The following is a 15,146-nucleotide window of genomic DNA, read 5'->3' on the forward strand; positions in this document are numbered from 1 at the left end:
AGGATTTGAATCGTATAACTTGAGATGTAAAATCGTTTACGTCTCCTATTTTAATTAATGGCAGATATAAAAAGTTTAAGTTGGTTCGTGATTTCGAGAAAATTATTAGTATAAAGCTGTCTCGAACAGGTTTTTTGTGTTAACTGAACTAGCATGTTAAATTGTTTTAAGGTGGTTTTTAAAATGAGAAAAGTGAAGCTAGTTTGTCTCACTTGTCCATTTAAAAATAAAACAGTTTTTGTTATTAGTCATTTATTGAAAATTGTGGCTTTTACATACAAATTACCAACAGTTTACAAAAAATTATCAATAGTTTTACAAAAAATTGAACTACCAAAGTGATTTTAATAGCATTATGAAAAATCAGCAAAATTTCATAGTAAAAAAGTGACATTATCCCATTAGAAAATGACCACATCCACTTTAGTACAAAGGTTATTGAAAATAGTACTGAAAAAATTTTATTTGCACAATGTCTCTTTCTCAGATATGGAAAGGAACTAAATATCCCGACTAGTACAAAATAAAGGCACACTTTATGTTTGGTCACACAAACCGTGGAAAATAATACTTTCAAAATGCTTAACACTTAGATCACAAAATTTTTATCTAATCAGAGATTTCCCAGTTAATACTTTTTTAATAAAGTTACACAATTTAAATACAAAAAAAGTAATATTTGATACACGTGTTTATGGAATTCATTGGTATGTGTGTATTATAACAATTTAATACAAGAAGACATGTCAGTATTCATAGGAATGTAATTCTGTGAAATCTCTAGATTAGGAAAATGAATGATATTGCCACAAGCACCGCAAAGTACTATTTGAAAACTGATTACATGGCATTTTCTGGAAGTTACTGGTGAGCAGAATCTGGAAATTTGGTCCCAGGATATAGACACCATTAAGCAGCACTCTTTTCTTGGGCAATAACTAAAAATATAAAATATTAATATTACTAAAGTTTGGTTTGTATTTTAAACAAAAAACACAATAAAATTTATGTAAGAAAGGTATTAAAACTTCAAAAATGAACAAAATCACTGATGCACAAGGCTAATTTATAAAAAAATCAAAATATTTTTAAAACTGATGATAAAAGTTAATTATTAAAACTAAAAAACTGATAGTTCTACATTTTTATACTGATTTTTCTTTTGAGACTAGATCAGAGATTAAAACTTTTGGGTATAAAAAAAATCAATTTGCATGATTATTCATTTGGTTTATTTCCTTGTGCAAAACTATCAGAGATAGCATAAGCAAGTAGAACTCTGTCAGTGTAATTTTTAAATAAAAAGCTGAAAATATAAGTTAAAGATTTTCTTACATAACTTTTGCTTATATAGGATGTACCAGCTAAAAGTTGGGATTTTAATTCTCAGTATCCCTGAATAACTCAATTTTAAATATTTGTGCTTTAAGTTGAAGTGTCATTCTTTTGGTTTCAGCATTTGTCTATACAGGACATTTCTGTTCTTGTAAAACATGGCACCTACAAGAATTAGTATTGAATAATGTATCTATATTCTTAAGTGGTTTTATACAAATATAAAAACAAAACATTGAGGTAATGTGGTTCATGCAGATTAGGGCAACACCTTACACACCAAACAAGGCTTTAAATTTTCTTAATGCCATACTTTGAGTGTGTGCAATTTCTCATTGCTATCCAAAATATTCAATGTTGGTTATGCCTCATTACCAATATCTCTAGTCATTAATCCATTTTTTTTTATGAGCTTCTTAAAAAGATGAAGTATTAAGACATTAAGGCCTTGAATTATGCAAACTTTCAGATCTTAAAGTTTTGCGGATTATTACACCAGAAATTTGATAGTGTTATCAGTAATTTCTGCATTAGTGATTTTCAAAAGGCAGGCACATTGAACACTATGTAGCAGCATCCAAAATAAGTGTATGGACAATCCTAACAAATAAAACTTTGATTTATAAAAAACTGACATTGTTAAGCTTGACTTGTCTGTCGGATAGAGAATTAAAATCACAACTTAGCTGGATCATCCATATTTTTGAGTTAGCTAACATTTGGAAGTGATAAACTCAAAATATGATCACAAAAAAAGACTAAGCAAAACAGTGAACCAAAATTAAAGCATCTTACAAAACCATATTTTTATAATGAAAAGTGTTGTTGTAAATAGATATTTTTGTAAAAATTATTCATTTAAACTTAAATAACAGAAATGGACAATCATTACCAAATAAGATTTTTAGCTACTTTCCAATATAACCTGAAGAACTAATGAAAAATCAGATAATAAGCATTTCAAGTGCAATCAATCATTTTTGAAAATGAAAAAAACATTTGCTTGTAGAAGTAACAATTTCATAGTGAACAAGTAAATCTACAAATGAAATTTGTTCTTATGTTTTAATAAGTGTTTTTCCTCTGGTTGAAAAGGATATAAGAACTTAATGTCGTGTGTTCCTATTGTTGAAAAAAAAAAGTATAAGAAGTTTTTTTTTTTATAATTATTTTCATTGTGATATTTTGTAAGTTATATATTTTGGATTTTCCTCTCTAGACAAGAAATATACAGTACTTATCAATTTCTGTTTGTATCTTTGTCTACTTGGACCTTGTTTATTAATAGGACTTATTATAATAGTGTAGCTTTCGATTAGCAAATAGAGAAGATTTTCACACTGTGTTTTGGACCTGAAAGCTCATCTTCAGCAGGTTTACAATATTAGGTGCTATATTGTCCACTATTAATACTTTGTCTGTATTGGTGTATTAATAGTGGACAATATAGCACCTAATATTGTAAACCTGCTGAAGATGAGCTTTCAGGTCCAAAACACAGACAGTATAGGTGAAAATAAAGATATTTTGCTTTGACTTTTTGACTAAGATCTCTATTTGCTAATCAGAAATTACATCAGTACAATAAGTCCTGTTAATTAATGAACAAGGTCCAAGAATATAAACAGAAATTGATAAGAGTAAGTAAACAGAATTAATATAGTAGAAGTGTTGAACACAAGATCGTGTTAATAAACAATCACTTGACTTTTTCCACCTTTATTCAACTAAATAAAGGTGGAAAAAGCCAAGTGATTGTTATTAACACAATCTTCTGTTCAACACTTCTAAGACAATACAACACAGTTTCACAACAAATCAAATCAATTAATATACTACTTAATTTTCATTCATTTTAAGTCCTGCTAGAGTAATGGGACCAGCAGTCCCACTAGTCTTCAAATTCCTTGATCAGTAGCAATTACAATCAGCTCTCATGCTCTAATTCAAAGACATATCCAACCAAGTTCCCAAATATGATCCATCCTTCTGTTCTTAGCCTTCCATTGAGGTATAAAAATATAATTGTCTGAACAAATCTTTCCTGTAGCATTGTAATTTACAAATCCAAATTAATGTAATTGTGATACCTCAATGCAAAGCAGCACTGCTTGATGATGAGATATACATATACTGGTGTTGCAAACCTCAAGCCTCTTAACACCAGTTGCTGCTCTGAGAAATCTCATCTGTTGCCTGTTTTTAAAACCACTTTTTCATCATTACACAATGTTTATGCCCATTGACGAGGATTGGGACAGATTGAGTGGAAGACTGATGGCATTACCTTTCCAGCTATTTCTTGAATACTGACCAATTAGTTTCATAGTGTGGTACTGTACCTTCTCAGTCACTTTGGGTGTATTTCAGTCTTATTTTCCATCACTCATAAATGTAATTCTTAAATATTTAAACTTCATCTAGCTCAAATTTAAGTGTTTAGTTGGAGAATACATTGATTTCTTGACATTATCAATACTTCTGTCTTTGGCATATTTATTTTTCACTCCAGCATCAACACAAATAGCTGTAAAACTTATCAATCTGAAGATTGCTTTGAGTGACTGAGCTGAATCAGGTCATCCAACAGTCTAGACTAGTCTCTAAAAGAACAATTTTCCTGAATGCATCTATCACTTCATATGAACAATGAACAAAATAGGTTACTGAGGAATCCTATCAAAATCCTACTAAAAGTTGGCCATTAATTCCATATTCTTATACTATTTCCGACAATTTATCTCAAGGAACTGTTACAAGTATACACCTTCAAGATCTATGAAGCAAATGGATCTTTTGTTGTATATTTCCAATATTTCAGATTTGTCAGAGAACAAAGATTGATCTATTGTGCTTCTCTCAAGCTGAAAACTATACTACTCATGCTAGAATAATGCCTCTGCATTTTCTTTCTAAGCACATTGCTTAATCTCCATGAATAATCAGATGCCCCAATAATTAGAGCATCCATTTCTCTCCCTTCTTAAAGATAGAAATTATAACCCCAATATGACATTGCTTTGCTGTCCGACTGAAGTTAACTAGGATATGCCATCAGCTTTCAAGGCTTTCAATATTTCAGGTTGATTTCAAAACCATCTACTGCTTTGCCAGATTTTTGATTTCTGTTATGGTGAGACCGCACACTATCCCAAAATGCATCTTGCCAATATCAGCTTTTCCAGCATTGAGTGGGTTTAGACCATTAAAGTCTTTTCATTTACTCTTCCCATCTGTTGATAAAGGCACCTTATGGAGTTCTACAGTTGCACTCCATTGAGTAAACAGCATGTCCCTCTTCCCACAAAAGTGATAATTACTCTGCCAGAATATTTTGTTTTCAATTGTATAGTTTTATTCATTCCAGTTTTTATCATCAATTTCTCAGGCTCTCTCCATTAATTTCAATCTCTACTACAGCTTTTTGCATCTCAATATATTTGGCTGCAGTTAGATGATGTTGAACTTAGACACGCTAAGCAAAACTTCTGCCTGTATAGCTTCAACCTCTTAGTTCCACCAATGCATGTTCTTTTCCCAATGATTTATTGCTGCAGACAAATGTTCATCAGCAGCAGTAGATCATTCTTATAGTAACTGCTGATTTGAAAAATTTCCACTGTCTTCATAGCCAATATTCCTCAAGAATTGCATGAAACCTAGAATCAATGTTCCCTCCAAGCTGTGTAGATGTGTAGCTCTTCCTGCACACACAGCAGATTGCTTTGTATGTAAATATTCTGCTTTTATGATCCAAATAATGAAAATGATGTTATTTCTAAAATATCAAAAAAATATTTGGAATTAAAATTTATAATTTCAAAACAAAAGAAAAAATTAACAATGAGAGTTACATAACTTTCCCAGCTGTTATGAGTCATTAAAAAATTATTATTATTATTAAGCAAAAAATAAAATCGTGTGGGGCACCCTCTGTTATCAGATTAAAAATAAAGTTTTTATAACAATTACTATAAAATGGCAACAAGCTTAATTTTGAGGGCAAGGGTTAGTTTTATGAAAGTGTAAATGTTAATAAAATCTTCATTAAGTTTTACTCCTTGAGATACACAAACTCCCTCTATCTCCCCACTCTTGAACTTCCACCACCGAAATTTAATAGCATCAATGTCCCTCCTATACAAGCCACCAAAGTTTCATTTAATCTTTATCCCATCCTGAGATATTAACTGTAAAAGATACTAACATAGAATTTTTAACCATTTTGAATTCAGGTGGTCTCAAAACAGATTTGCAAAAAACTAAGAATCAAATCTGACACAATTCCCATACTTTCTCTTGTTTATGTATACATAACAGCCAGGAAAGTAAGATTGAAATCACAAAACTTTCAGTGACACTTTGAAAATTCATATCTAACAGTTTTGTAACATCTATTGTCTATGATATGGGAACATTTCAAGCATCAAGCACATTTAGAGCAAGGATTTAGCACTAAGAATTCAATTAACTTGAGAAGTCAAAATAGACTACAAACAGATCATTTTAAGTTACGAGTATCAAATTTTATTTTAGTTAACAGTAGAATAATAAATGTAAATGACATCTACAAAACTGGACTTCTACAAAGAGAAAAATTCAAAGAAAAATAACTGAAGCATAAATTTACTGTTAACATTGTTATTTTAGACAACTCACATTAGTTCATGAATAATTTAAAACTTAGTTTCAAAAATGTACTATACAAGAGGAAGGGCAATTTTTTTTTAATAATAAACCAAATGATTGATATATTGAATCTGACTATTTTACTACTAATATTAAATTTGAAGTAAAATTACTTCAAATTTAACTAGAGGTAGGCATTAGGTGCCATCTCTTATTATTTAATAAATATTAATTTGATTATAAGAGATGGCACCTAATACCTACCTCTAGTACCAAATTACCACTACTATTATTAAATTTGAAGTAAAGTAGTCAGATTCAATATAGCAATCATTTGGTTTATTAGTAAAATTCCCTCTAGTGACAAATTATTTAGCAATTAATTTAAATAATCACAAAAAAGTAGCCTGATTACTTTTTAGTTTTTTTTTTGCAGAAAAGTAGCCCATCAGATTAGGTAATCTGTTTGCTTAAAACATCGGGCTTTGAGATGTTTGTATATGGCAATTTTTTCTTTCACACGCTCTTCCTTTGTAGCCTTAATTGTTGTTTCAAACATTTATAAAATTCTCTATTCTCATAATCCATTAATCCTTTATATTCATTTGTGCATCCATACAACAATCTTGCCATATGTATGTTTAATTACACCTATACCATCTTAGTTGTCTTTATTCTCTACAGTTTTCTGCATATCATTTAGTGTTATTTCCTTTCATATCCATGAAATCAAATACTTTCTTTTAATCTCTTCCCCTTAAAATCATCTATTACTTTTATTAGGGACTATTCCTTAAACACATTAAATAGTTATTAATCTAGGAGAGGGTTTTTAAACCTTTTGTTTTTATTTCATAGCACACTTGAACCTGTAATTAAATTTCTGAGGGGGGAAATCATATGATTTAAAGTTGTTTATAAACATTCTATTGCCATATTGCTTGCCACTTAAAATATAGACAAAAAGAATTAGGTTTTGTAAATTAAATACAACAATATTGTTCCTTAAAATAGAAGCAGGTTACAATAGTTATTTAAATTAGTAATTTTCATTTACATAAAAAAAGCAATTAACATTAAATCTTGATTTCATTTAAAAGTGGCATGATAATTGCCTTTAAAAACCTGCCCAATGTCCTATTTCTAAGTTAAAATAATTTGAACTAAATATAGACAATTAGACACATTTTTGATTTAAAGAATTTGAATAAGATATTTATGTGCATAACAATTAATTATCTTATTCAATACATCAACCAACTGTGGCCTTTTTTTTAAAGTTTACCTTATTATAATAATGAAAAACTTGTATAATCAATTTAAAGGGATTTTAATTTTGACATGTAGTACACTTATTTTCAAAAGAAGCTCAAAGAACAATAATTTACTTAACCTTCAAAAATTTTTGTGCACATCAGTTAAAAATTACTGATCTAGGACAAGATTTTAAACATTTTCACCATAATTATCCAACTAGGCCTTTTATTCTCTCCATGCATTTTTCAGCTGTATCTCCACTTGTCCATTTCATTGCACTAAGTTCTCTATATTAATTTTAGTCCAGTGGTTCCCAACTGGTGTTCCGTAAGCATCTCCCAAGTGTTCCGCAGATTTAGTCGCAAATCAGAAAGTGTACAATCGTATTCGAGCCGCCGAATAACAAAAAATTAAAATCATAAAATTTTCATAAACTTAAATATATGTGTACGACTCGTACTTATGGAGTGTATTACTGTTTCGAATAAGATAAAGGCAATGATAAAAACTGAATGAAATATGTAAAAAACATCAGGCACAAGTTTCCCATTAAAGTTATTTAGGTATATTTTTTCCTGTCTTAGAATTAGCATTAATAATATGAGTAGAGATTTTGAATTATAACTGCTCAATTCTAATAAAATAACTGATGACAAGCTTATGTATTTCATATTAACTTAAGTGTTCCGCTAAAGAAAATTGCTCACAAAAGTGTTCCGCATCCTAGAAAAGGTTGGGAACCACTGTTTTAGTCTCACATTTCCACCTGTTCTCAGTTTATTCCATTAGATTTTTGACTAATTTTTGGTTTAACACACACTGTGAGGTGGCAGTTTATACACTGTTCCATATATCCTGAAGAGATCTAATAGAAGAGTTAACTATAATTCCTTTATTTTTTGATAAATTTTAAAATTTCCACATGTATATATGTCAGGAATATAATTTAATCAAACTTTCTAGTCTTAGTCATTTTAGTCCCTTTGGCAATGAATGATGAATTGTGCTGTGTGCCCACTATGCTATGTTATGAAAATAACAGACTTGTCTTTCATCCATGCATAATAATGTTTGAAGCAAATTTGCGTGTGGTGATACAGTATATATTTTTAAAATTCCAACTTCTTGCATCCGCATTGTTTCAAAAGTTTTAAAATGTGAGGAACAACAGTAATAATAATGCTAATGATACAGTAAAATAATAATTATGTTACATTAAAAAAACTAAAATTGAGATGTTTTGAACTTATATCAGGTCACTTCACTGGCTAGAGTCTTGTTCACTCTGTTATTGCTGTTCCAATAAACAATGAAACTTTCAAAGCCTTATTAACTAAACACTCAATTTTCACAGGCTTTTTGTTTTTTGTTTCAAAATGTGAGGGATCCTATTATTTGGATGAGGAAGTGTGTTAATGGCTACAGGCTCACCATATTTCATTCAAATCAGAAACCTGAATGTCTGATCCTCCCTTGGTGAGACAAAGCTGTCAATGGAATCAGATTTGAAAATCATTCCTTATATCATTCACTCTTCTCTCTTTTCTGACAAAGTCATGACAGATTTATAATTCTCACTCCACAGATACAATCAGGAAGACCAGGAATGTATCCTTTGCTTTGCTGTTCATCCTTTCAAAGCCTTCTCTTCCCCTTACTCCATTGGACCAATAAAAGCCATCCATATGAAAGGGGTAAGACTAAATCCCAGAATGGAATGACAAGGAAGTGAATTTTAAAAAAAGGAAAATGAATGAGCTTGGCCTAACTATATAATATACTTTGTTATATTTATATTAAATCAATCAACATTTTATATATATCAGCATGCAAGAACAGTCTATACATAGATCTTTGTAGATAAATTGCTACCTTAAAATTTAAAAATTTGACACAAATATTCTATTTTTGAACTTATACAATATGTAGGATGTTCTATATATATATTAGTATGTAGGATGACTAGTTAACAGGTTCAAACAATTGACAAGATAGTAGCAACAACTTACACAACTGCAGTTACAACATATCACTGACATCACACCTTTTCTGTCCTGCCTCTGTTGCCTCCACCCTATGTTCTTTTTATTATTTGGTGAATCTACACTTCAAATTCATTTCCCATAGTGTGTGTGTGTGTGTGTGTGTGTGTGTGTGTATAAATACACAAACTATTGAATACACACACTAAGGTATTTTATGATTGTATGTATATATTCAATAGTTTGTTAGTGAAATTGAAATCATAATAGTATAGATGTGTATTGAATTTACACACACACACACATTATTTCACTATATTATGAAAGGAATTTGAAAAAATAAGTTTAGTAAATGCTTATTTCAGCTAACATTTTCATAACATTGAATATAAGGACTTTTTTTTTAAAAAATTTTTAGAAAATTATTCAATATTTAGAAGGGAAAAAAAGCAACAATAGTTTCAATTAACTGAAGTTTAAATATTTTCAATTTGAAGTTAATACCTACTAAACAAAAACTCAAAAGAATATATTTTAAAAAACAGATCATCTCTAATAACATTTATAATTTATTAGTTCCTATATAATAATTTTAACAATGAAATAGTAAATTTATCAAAACAATTTAAGTTCAATATTAAAAGCAATTTACTGATTGTTTTTTTTTTTGCATTTAAAAAGATGAAATAATAATTCATTTAAAAATGGAAGTCTATACACACTGGTCAGTACAAAAATCTTCCCCTCTCATCTTCCCACACTTTACTTTGTTATTCCTACTGTAAGTAAATCTCCCTAAAAGAGGAAAAAAAATCACTATGGCAAAATCCCTTGTTTACTTTCCTTGAAGAAATGCTGGAAACTGAATCCCCCACACACAATGAAAGACAAATTTTCAATGCTAGGATGATAATTACTATTTTTACATCCTGCTAAGACAACTTGCACAAAGTTATGTAACATCCTGTAATTTATATAGAGTGAGTGAGTGATAAAATTAGAACTATCATTATTTTGGTAGTATAGAAAATTTTATCATTGAAATTGTTTTTCAATGTATCTTTATAACAAGTTTCCTGTTTTCTGATTTTCAGTCATAATTTCAAAGGTTGGGGGGGAAACCACATTTGAACTTCAAAGCAGTAAGTTACCTTCTGATATTTAAATTTAACATTTCTTCATTTAATACATTCATTGTTAAAGGAAAAGTTAGTTTAGTATTTCTTCATTTCATATGAATTCTTGAGAATGCTTTAAATAATTTTGCAATTAACTTGGAACCATTATTGGCACAGTTTAACAGCACACACATTTTATTTCAACTACATAATGCACCCATTTTCATCTTAAAATCTTGAATGGTTTAGTTCAAATAAAAACATAACACTCTTAGAATAGGTTCAGACTATCAGCTGGCTAAACACTATTGAAAACATCTGGGGTATCACGATGTGATCTGTTTGTATAGATGGAAAGCAATGTTTTTCATTAGAAGAATTTTTTCATGTTTTAGGAATTGAAGATTAAAGTTTAAAATTAAGTCATTATACAAGAGTTGATATTTTCAATAAAATTAGAACATAAGCTAATTGAAGCAAGGAAGGTAAAAAAAGAAACCTAGTTATTGGTTCTCTTTATCCCAGTTTTAAAAGGAATTTATTGTTTTTCTCACATTTCCTTGAAAATAAATGCACAATTTAGGAAGAGTTTAACATTTATAATGTTTTTAACCTTCTCTAATTTTAGTAACTTGAAATTAGAACACAGTACAAATAAGATATGAAAATTCTTTGCATTTTTGAAAAATTAACCAAAAATACTCATTCCTTATATAAATTAAACCAATATTTAGTGATTTAATCTGAAATGAATATTATTTCTTCAAAATTTAAGTTTTGAAATTAAAAATGAACATATTTAAATTGAATGTCCAATTATATGAATCACTACTTGCCCTCCTTTCTCTCCCACTTGTCATGCATCTATTTGCTACAATAGATTCAATTCAGTAGGATTGAATTGCTACTCACACATTGAATATGTATACAATACTGTGCTGCTACCTTGTAATATCGTTTTTTACATGTTAATCCATTTATCCAAATCACTTTGCAGAACAAATTAATTCAGATAATCAGAGTTCTATTGTGATGGGATGTATCATTTTTATTCTAAAAACAAAGTCTGTGCTATCAAGAATTTGTATGCAACTGCAGTAAAATGAAGTACCAAATTATGTGAATTATCATTACAAACTTTTGTACAGCATTTGTCACATTATTTTGTCCATTGTCTATCATTCCTATTTTTATTTCATTTTTTTTTGTGTGGCAGCAGAAAAGAGGTCATGACAATTTCAAGCTAAGTAATTTTATATATATATATATATATAGATTATATCAGTGGTTCCCAACTTATTTTTGTTGCAGAACCCTTTTCACTTTAGTAAAAATGTTGGAACTGACAATTTTTATGATTATAGAACACAAGAACAATTTTTCTTTAATAAAAATTAATGGAAAACAAATAATTTACTTAATTCAAAAACTGGTCATTAATGTGAAGAGTTGAATTTCTTTTCTTTCAATATTTTAAATAGTACTAATGCCCGAATTTGTACCTCCGTTTGTATCTACCTTTTCAGTCCCCCTATAACTATAAACACTAAGTACTTGAGTTTTGAAGAAAAATGTAGCACTCTCAGCACACATGCCATGATTTTTCAATTTTGGGTATACACAATACTAAAAACACTATAAATTTATATGATTTCCACTATATTTTTATATGAAAAACACTATGATTAACTATTATTGGATTGACCAATAATGAACACATCACAGTTTTGGATTTTGTACCATTACATCCATCTATTAAATTAGAGCCTTGCTTCTGTGCCTTATGGGATTGGTTATTCCAGGTAGTTAAAAGCCCTGTACACTGCCAACAGATTTTAGAATTAGCACACATGCTACGCTACACTTCATGTTTTCAGTACAATAACAAAATTTACTTACAGAAACAGGGAATGCCTATAGGCAGCCCTCTATCAGGAGACCTATGCAAATTGATGATATGCAACTTAGAACAGAATATACTATCATTGTTTCTCCCAGAGATTATCCCATATAAGAGATATAGAGTATAAATACATCATTGATCATTTAGAGAGCTGAACCAGATATTAACAACTTTATACAATACATGAATAATAACCCGTACAGTCTTACACTTAACATAGAAAAAATGCAGCGACAATCACACCCACTTCCTAGACCTGAATATCTACCTTAGAAATGGCCAGATTGAAACAGACATTTACTATAAACCAGGGTACCAGTCATTTTTCATACCGGCTGCTTCGAATAATCCTTATAGTTACAAAATAGCAGCATTCAGAGCCCTTACAAAAAGAGCCTTCACACACTGCACAAGCATAAATAGTACAAGGCAAGAATTAAAACATATAGAGAAAATAGCATTTATGCATGGTTACCCTAGAAAAGTGGTACAAGGTTTTGCAAACAATTATATTAAAATGAATGAATGAACACCACTTCTAATCTTAACAAGAGTGATAAAAGTTTTGACCATACAGACAAGCACTTACTAATTAATTATGACCGGGGATTAAAGACTTTACATCAAGATATTACTACTTGTAAAGACTGTTCAATAACATATATACTGAGGAATTAAGCATATAAGTTATTAAGAAATGGCAAGGATGCCATTAACATGTACAATGCACTGGGGGTATATAGTATACCTGTCAGGGATGACAGATTTCATAGGGATCTTATGTACATTGGTTCAACAAAGAGATCCTTCAAAAATGGCTGGCAGAACATAGATATGATATACAACACACTACAGATGAGACATTAACCCCTTGGCAACATGTGATGCTTGTCTGTTATGGGTGTATCGTCACTAGTTGTAGTATGTATAGTACTATCAGAAATCTGACTGCTCACTCCTGTCATTAGATTCAATATTGACAAATTAAAGCATATTTAACTATTGTATTATTATTTATATGTTGGATACTTTTTAAGGTAATTTTTTGGTAATTTTGTAGCTTTAGGTGAAGTTTTACCATTTTTATGGTTTTCATTATTTTGTCAATCATTACATCAAGATTTTGGTTTGTTCTGTTACTGATAAATTGGCCTCCACTGTTTTTACAGCTATAAATAGCTCTAGCATGTGTATAGGACATCATAAGAGTATCTGAGACTAGAACTTACACTTCATATCCTAAATTTGCATTGGCACATTCACACATAACTAGATTCAACAGATTTTATTGTGAAACCCTAGGGTTCCATGGAACACAAGTTGGTGACATTATTCTTGTTTTAATTAAGCAAAATGCATAGTCTATTTAAATTTGGCATTTCTAGGCCAAGTTGTTTTGAAAATTCTGCTCGAATGTTTACACTTAATCTGTTTCCTTTGTTTGGTGTTGTAAAAGTATATACAGTACTTAAGTTTATTTATGATTCAAAAAGGTGTTTCTTGAACTGATCAAAATATTGAAAATAAAATCTTTGACATTTTACACAGTGCAAGCAGCAATGCCTGTTTTGGAAAATTGTAATTGACAGTGCAAAACATGTTACCAACTTTGTTAGTTCCTCCTCATTATTTTAAAACTAATTGTAAAGGGTAGATTATTACAGGTCAAGTAAAGCAAATTGTCCTGAACATATCTTCAGATATTAGGGAAGAACATCTGTCCATAAACAAATACTATGTTGAAGAAACAAAAGCTGACCAGTGTCCTTTTTGCCATCTTTGTAGCAAAGGAGCAATGGCACATAGCAAATGGAAATCTTTGGATGACAAGAAAAAGCCTTGCAAATCCAGAGCAAAGAAGCAATGACAAGAATGATAGTTTTACAAAAGGTAATTGAAAAGTAAAGTCTCCTATTTTTTTTTTAAAAATACAAAGAAACTTACTCAAAAACCTTTTAAACGTGCAGCCAAATTTATTAACTTCAAACGTTTTTATTGAGTAATATGCAGTCTCGGAAGAAATACAAAGAAACATTTATTTTCAATAATGTTCATATCATTTTAAAGCTTGAGCATTAATCTATTTTTCTACATAATCGTCATTTTTGACAATGCATTTTTGTAGGCACTATGGCAATTTTTGTATGCCCATATCACACCAGCTCGCCACCATGTCGTGGGACACACCTTTCGATATTGCAACTTTTCCGTTAAAATCCTATGACTGGTGCATTAAAAAACCCCAAGAACCAAAATGCAGAAATCATCCAGAGTGATTCGCCAATCTTCACACATAGTTTGCTCAACCTTCGTGATTGTCTTGTCGGAAATTGATGGTCTCCTGTTTCTTTCTTTGTCATGAATTTCAGTACACTCCCTACACCAATTGACGACGTTCTTGACATCTATGCATGGCTCACTATACACTTCCATCAATTGGTTTGACACGACATGGTGGCGAGCCATATGACATGGGCATACAAAGATGCATTGACCAAAATGGCGATTATGTAGAAAAATAGATGAATGTTCAAGCTTTAAAATGATATGAACATTATTAAAAATAAACATTTCTTTGTATTTTAAAAAAAATAGACCTTACTTTTGGGATTACCCTTGTAATTGCATTCCAGTATAAGATATAGTACAAAATTACTTTTACAGAAAAAGTCAATGTCAAGCAAAATACTGAATGGTAACCCACATCAATATAAAATTGCAGCCTATAATGCCTTAATTAGAAGAGTGCACACTCACTTGTCCACTCAGCAAATTCTTCATGCCGAACTGAGATATACTCATCGCATAGCCATGGACCATGGGTACCCCAAACTAACCCATAAATTAATTGACAGGTTTCACAGTTCCAAAGAAGCACTTTAAGCCCACTCCCATGACAAAGACCGACCTGATGATGATGAA

At 30.2% G+C, this 15,146-nt stretch overlaps 1 protein-coding gene across 4 annotated transcripts in view; it reads right to left on the reverse strand.

Annotated features, from left to right (window-relative positions):
• Nucleotides 1-235: 235 nt before the first annotated feature.
• LOC136972060 (thymosin beta-like) overlaps nt 236-15,146 on the reverse strand; it is a 55,825-nt gene continuing 40,914 nt past the window's right edge. For all 4 annotated transcript variants that reach the window (XM_067266606.1, XM_067266605.1, XM_067266604.1 and 1 more), the window contains one exon: nt 236-938. In XM_067266606.1, coding sequence (XP_067122707.1) covers nt 910-938 — 29 coding nt within the window. In that variant the 3' untranslated portion in view covers nt 236-909. The remainder of the gene's footprint in view (nt 939-15,146) is intronic.

The sequence above is a fragment of the Centruroides vittatus genome, unplaced genomic scaffold (assembly GCF_030686945.1).
Source record: "Centruroides vittatus isolate TY-2023 unplaced genomic scaffold, ASM3068694v2 contig_2771, whole genome shotgun sequence".
In the NCBI taxonomy this organism is placed as follows: Eukaryota; Metazoa; Arthropoda; class Arachnida; order Scorpiones; family Buthidae; genus Centruroides; species Centruroides vittatus.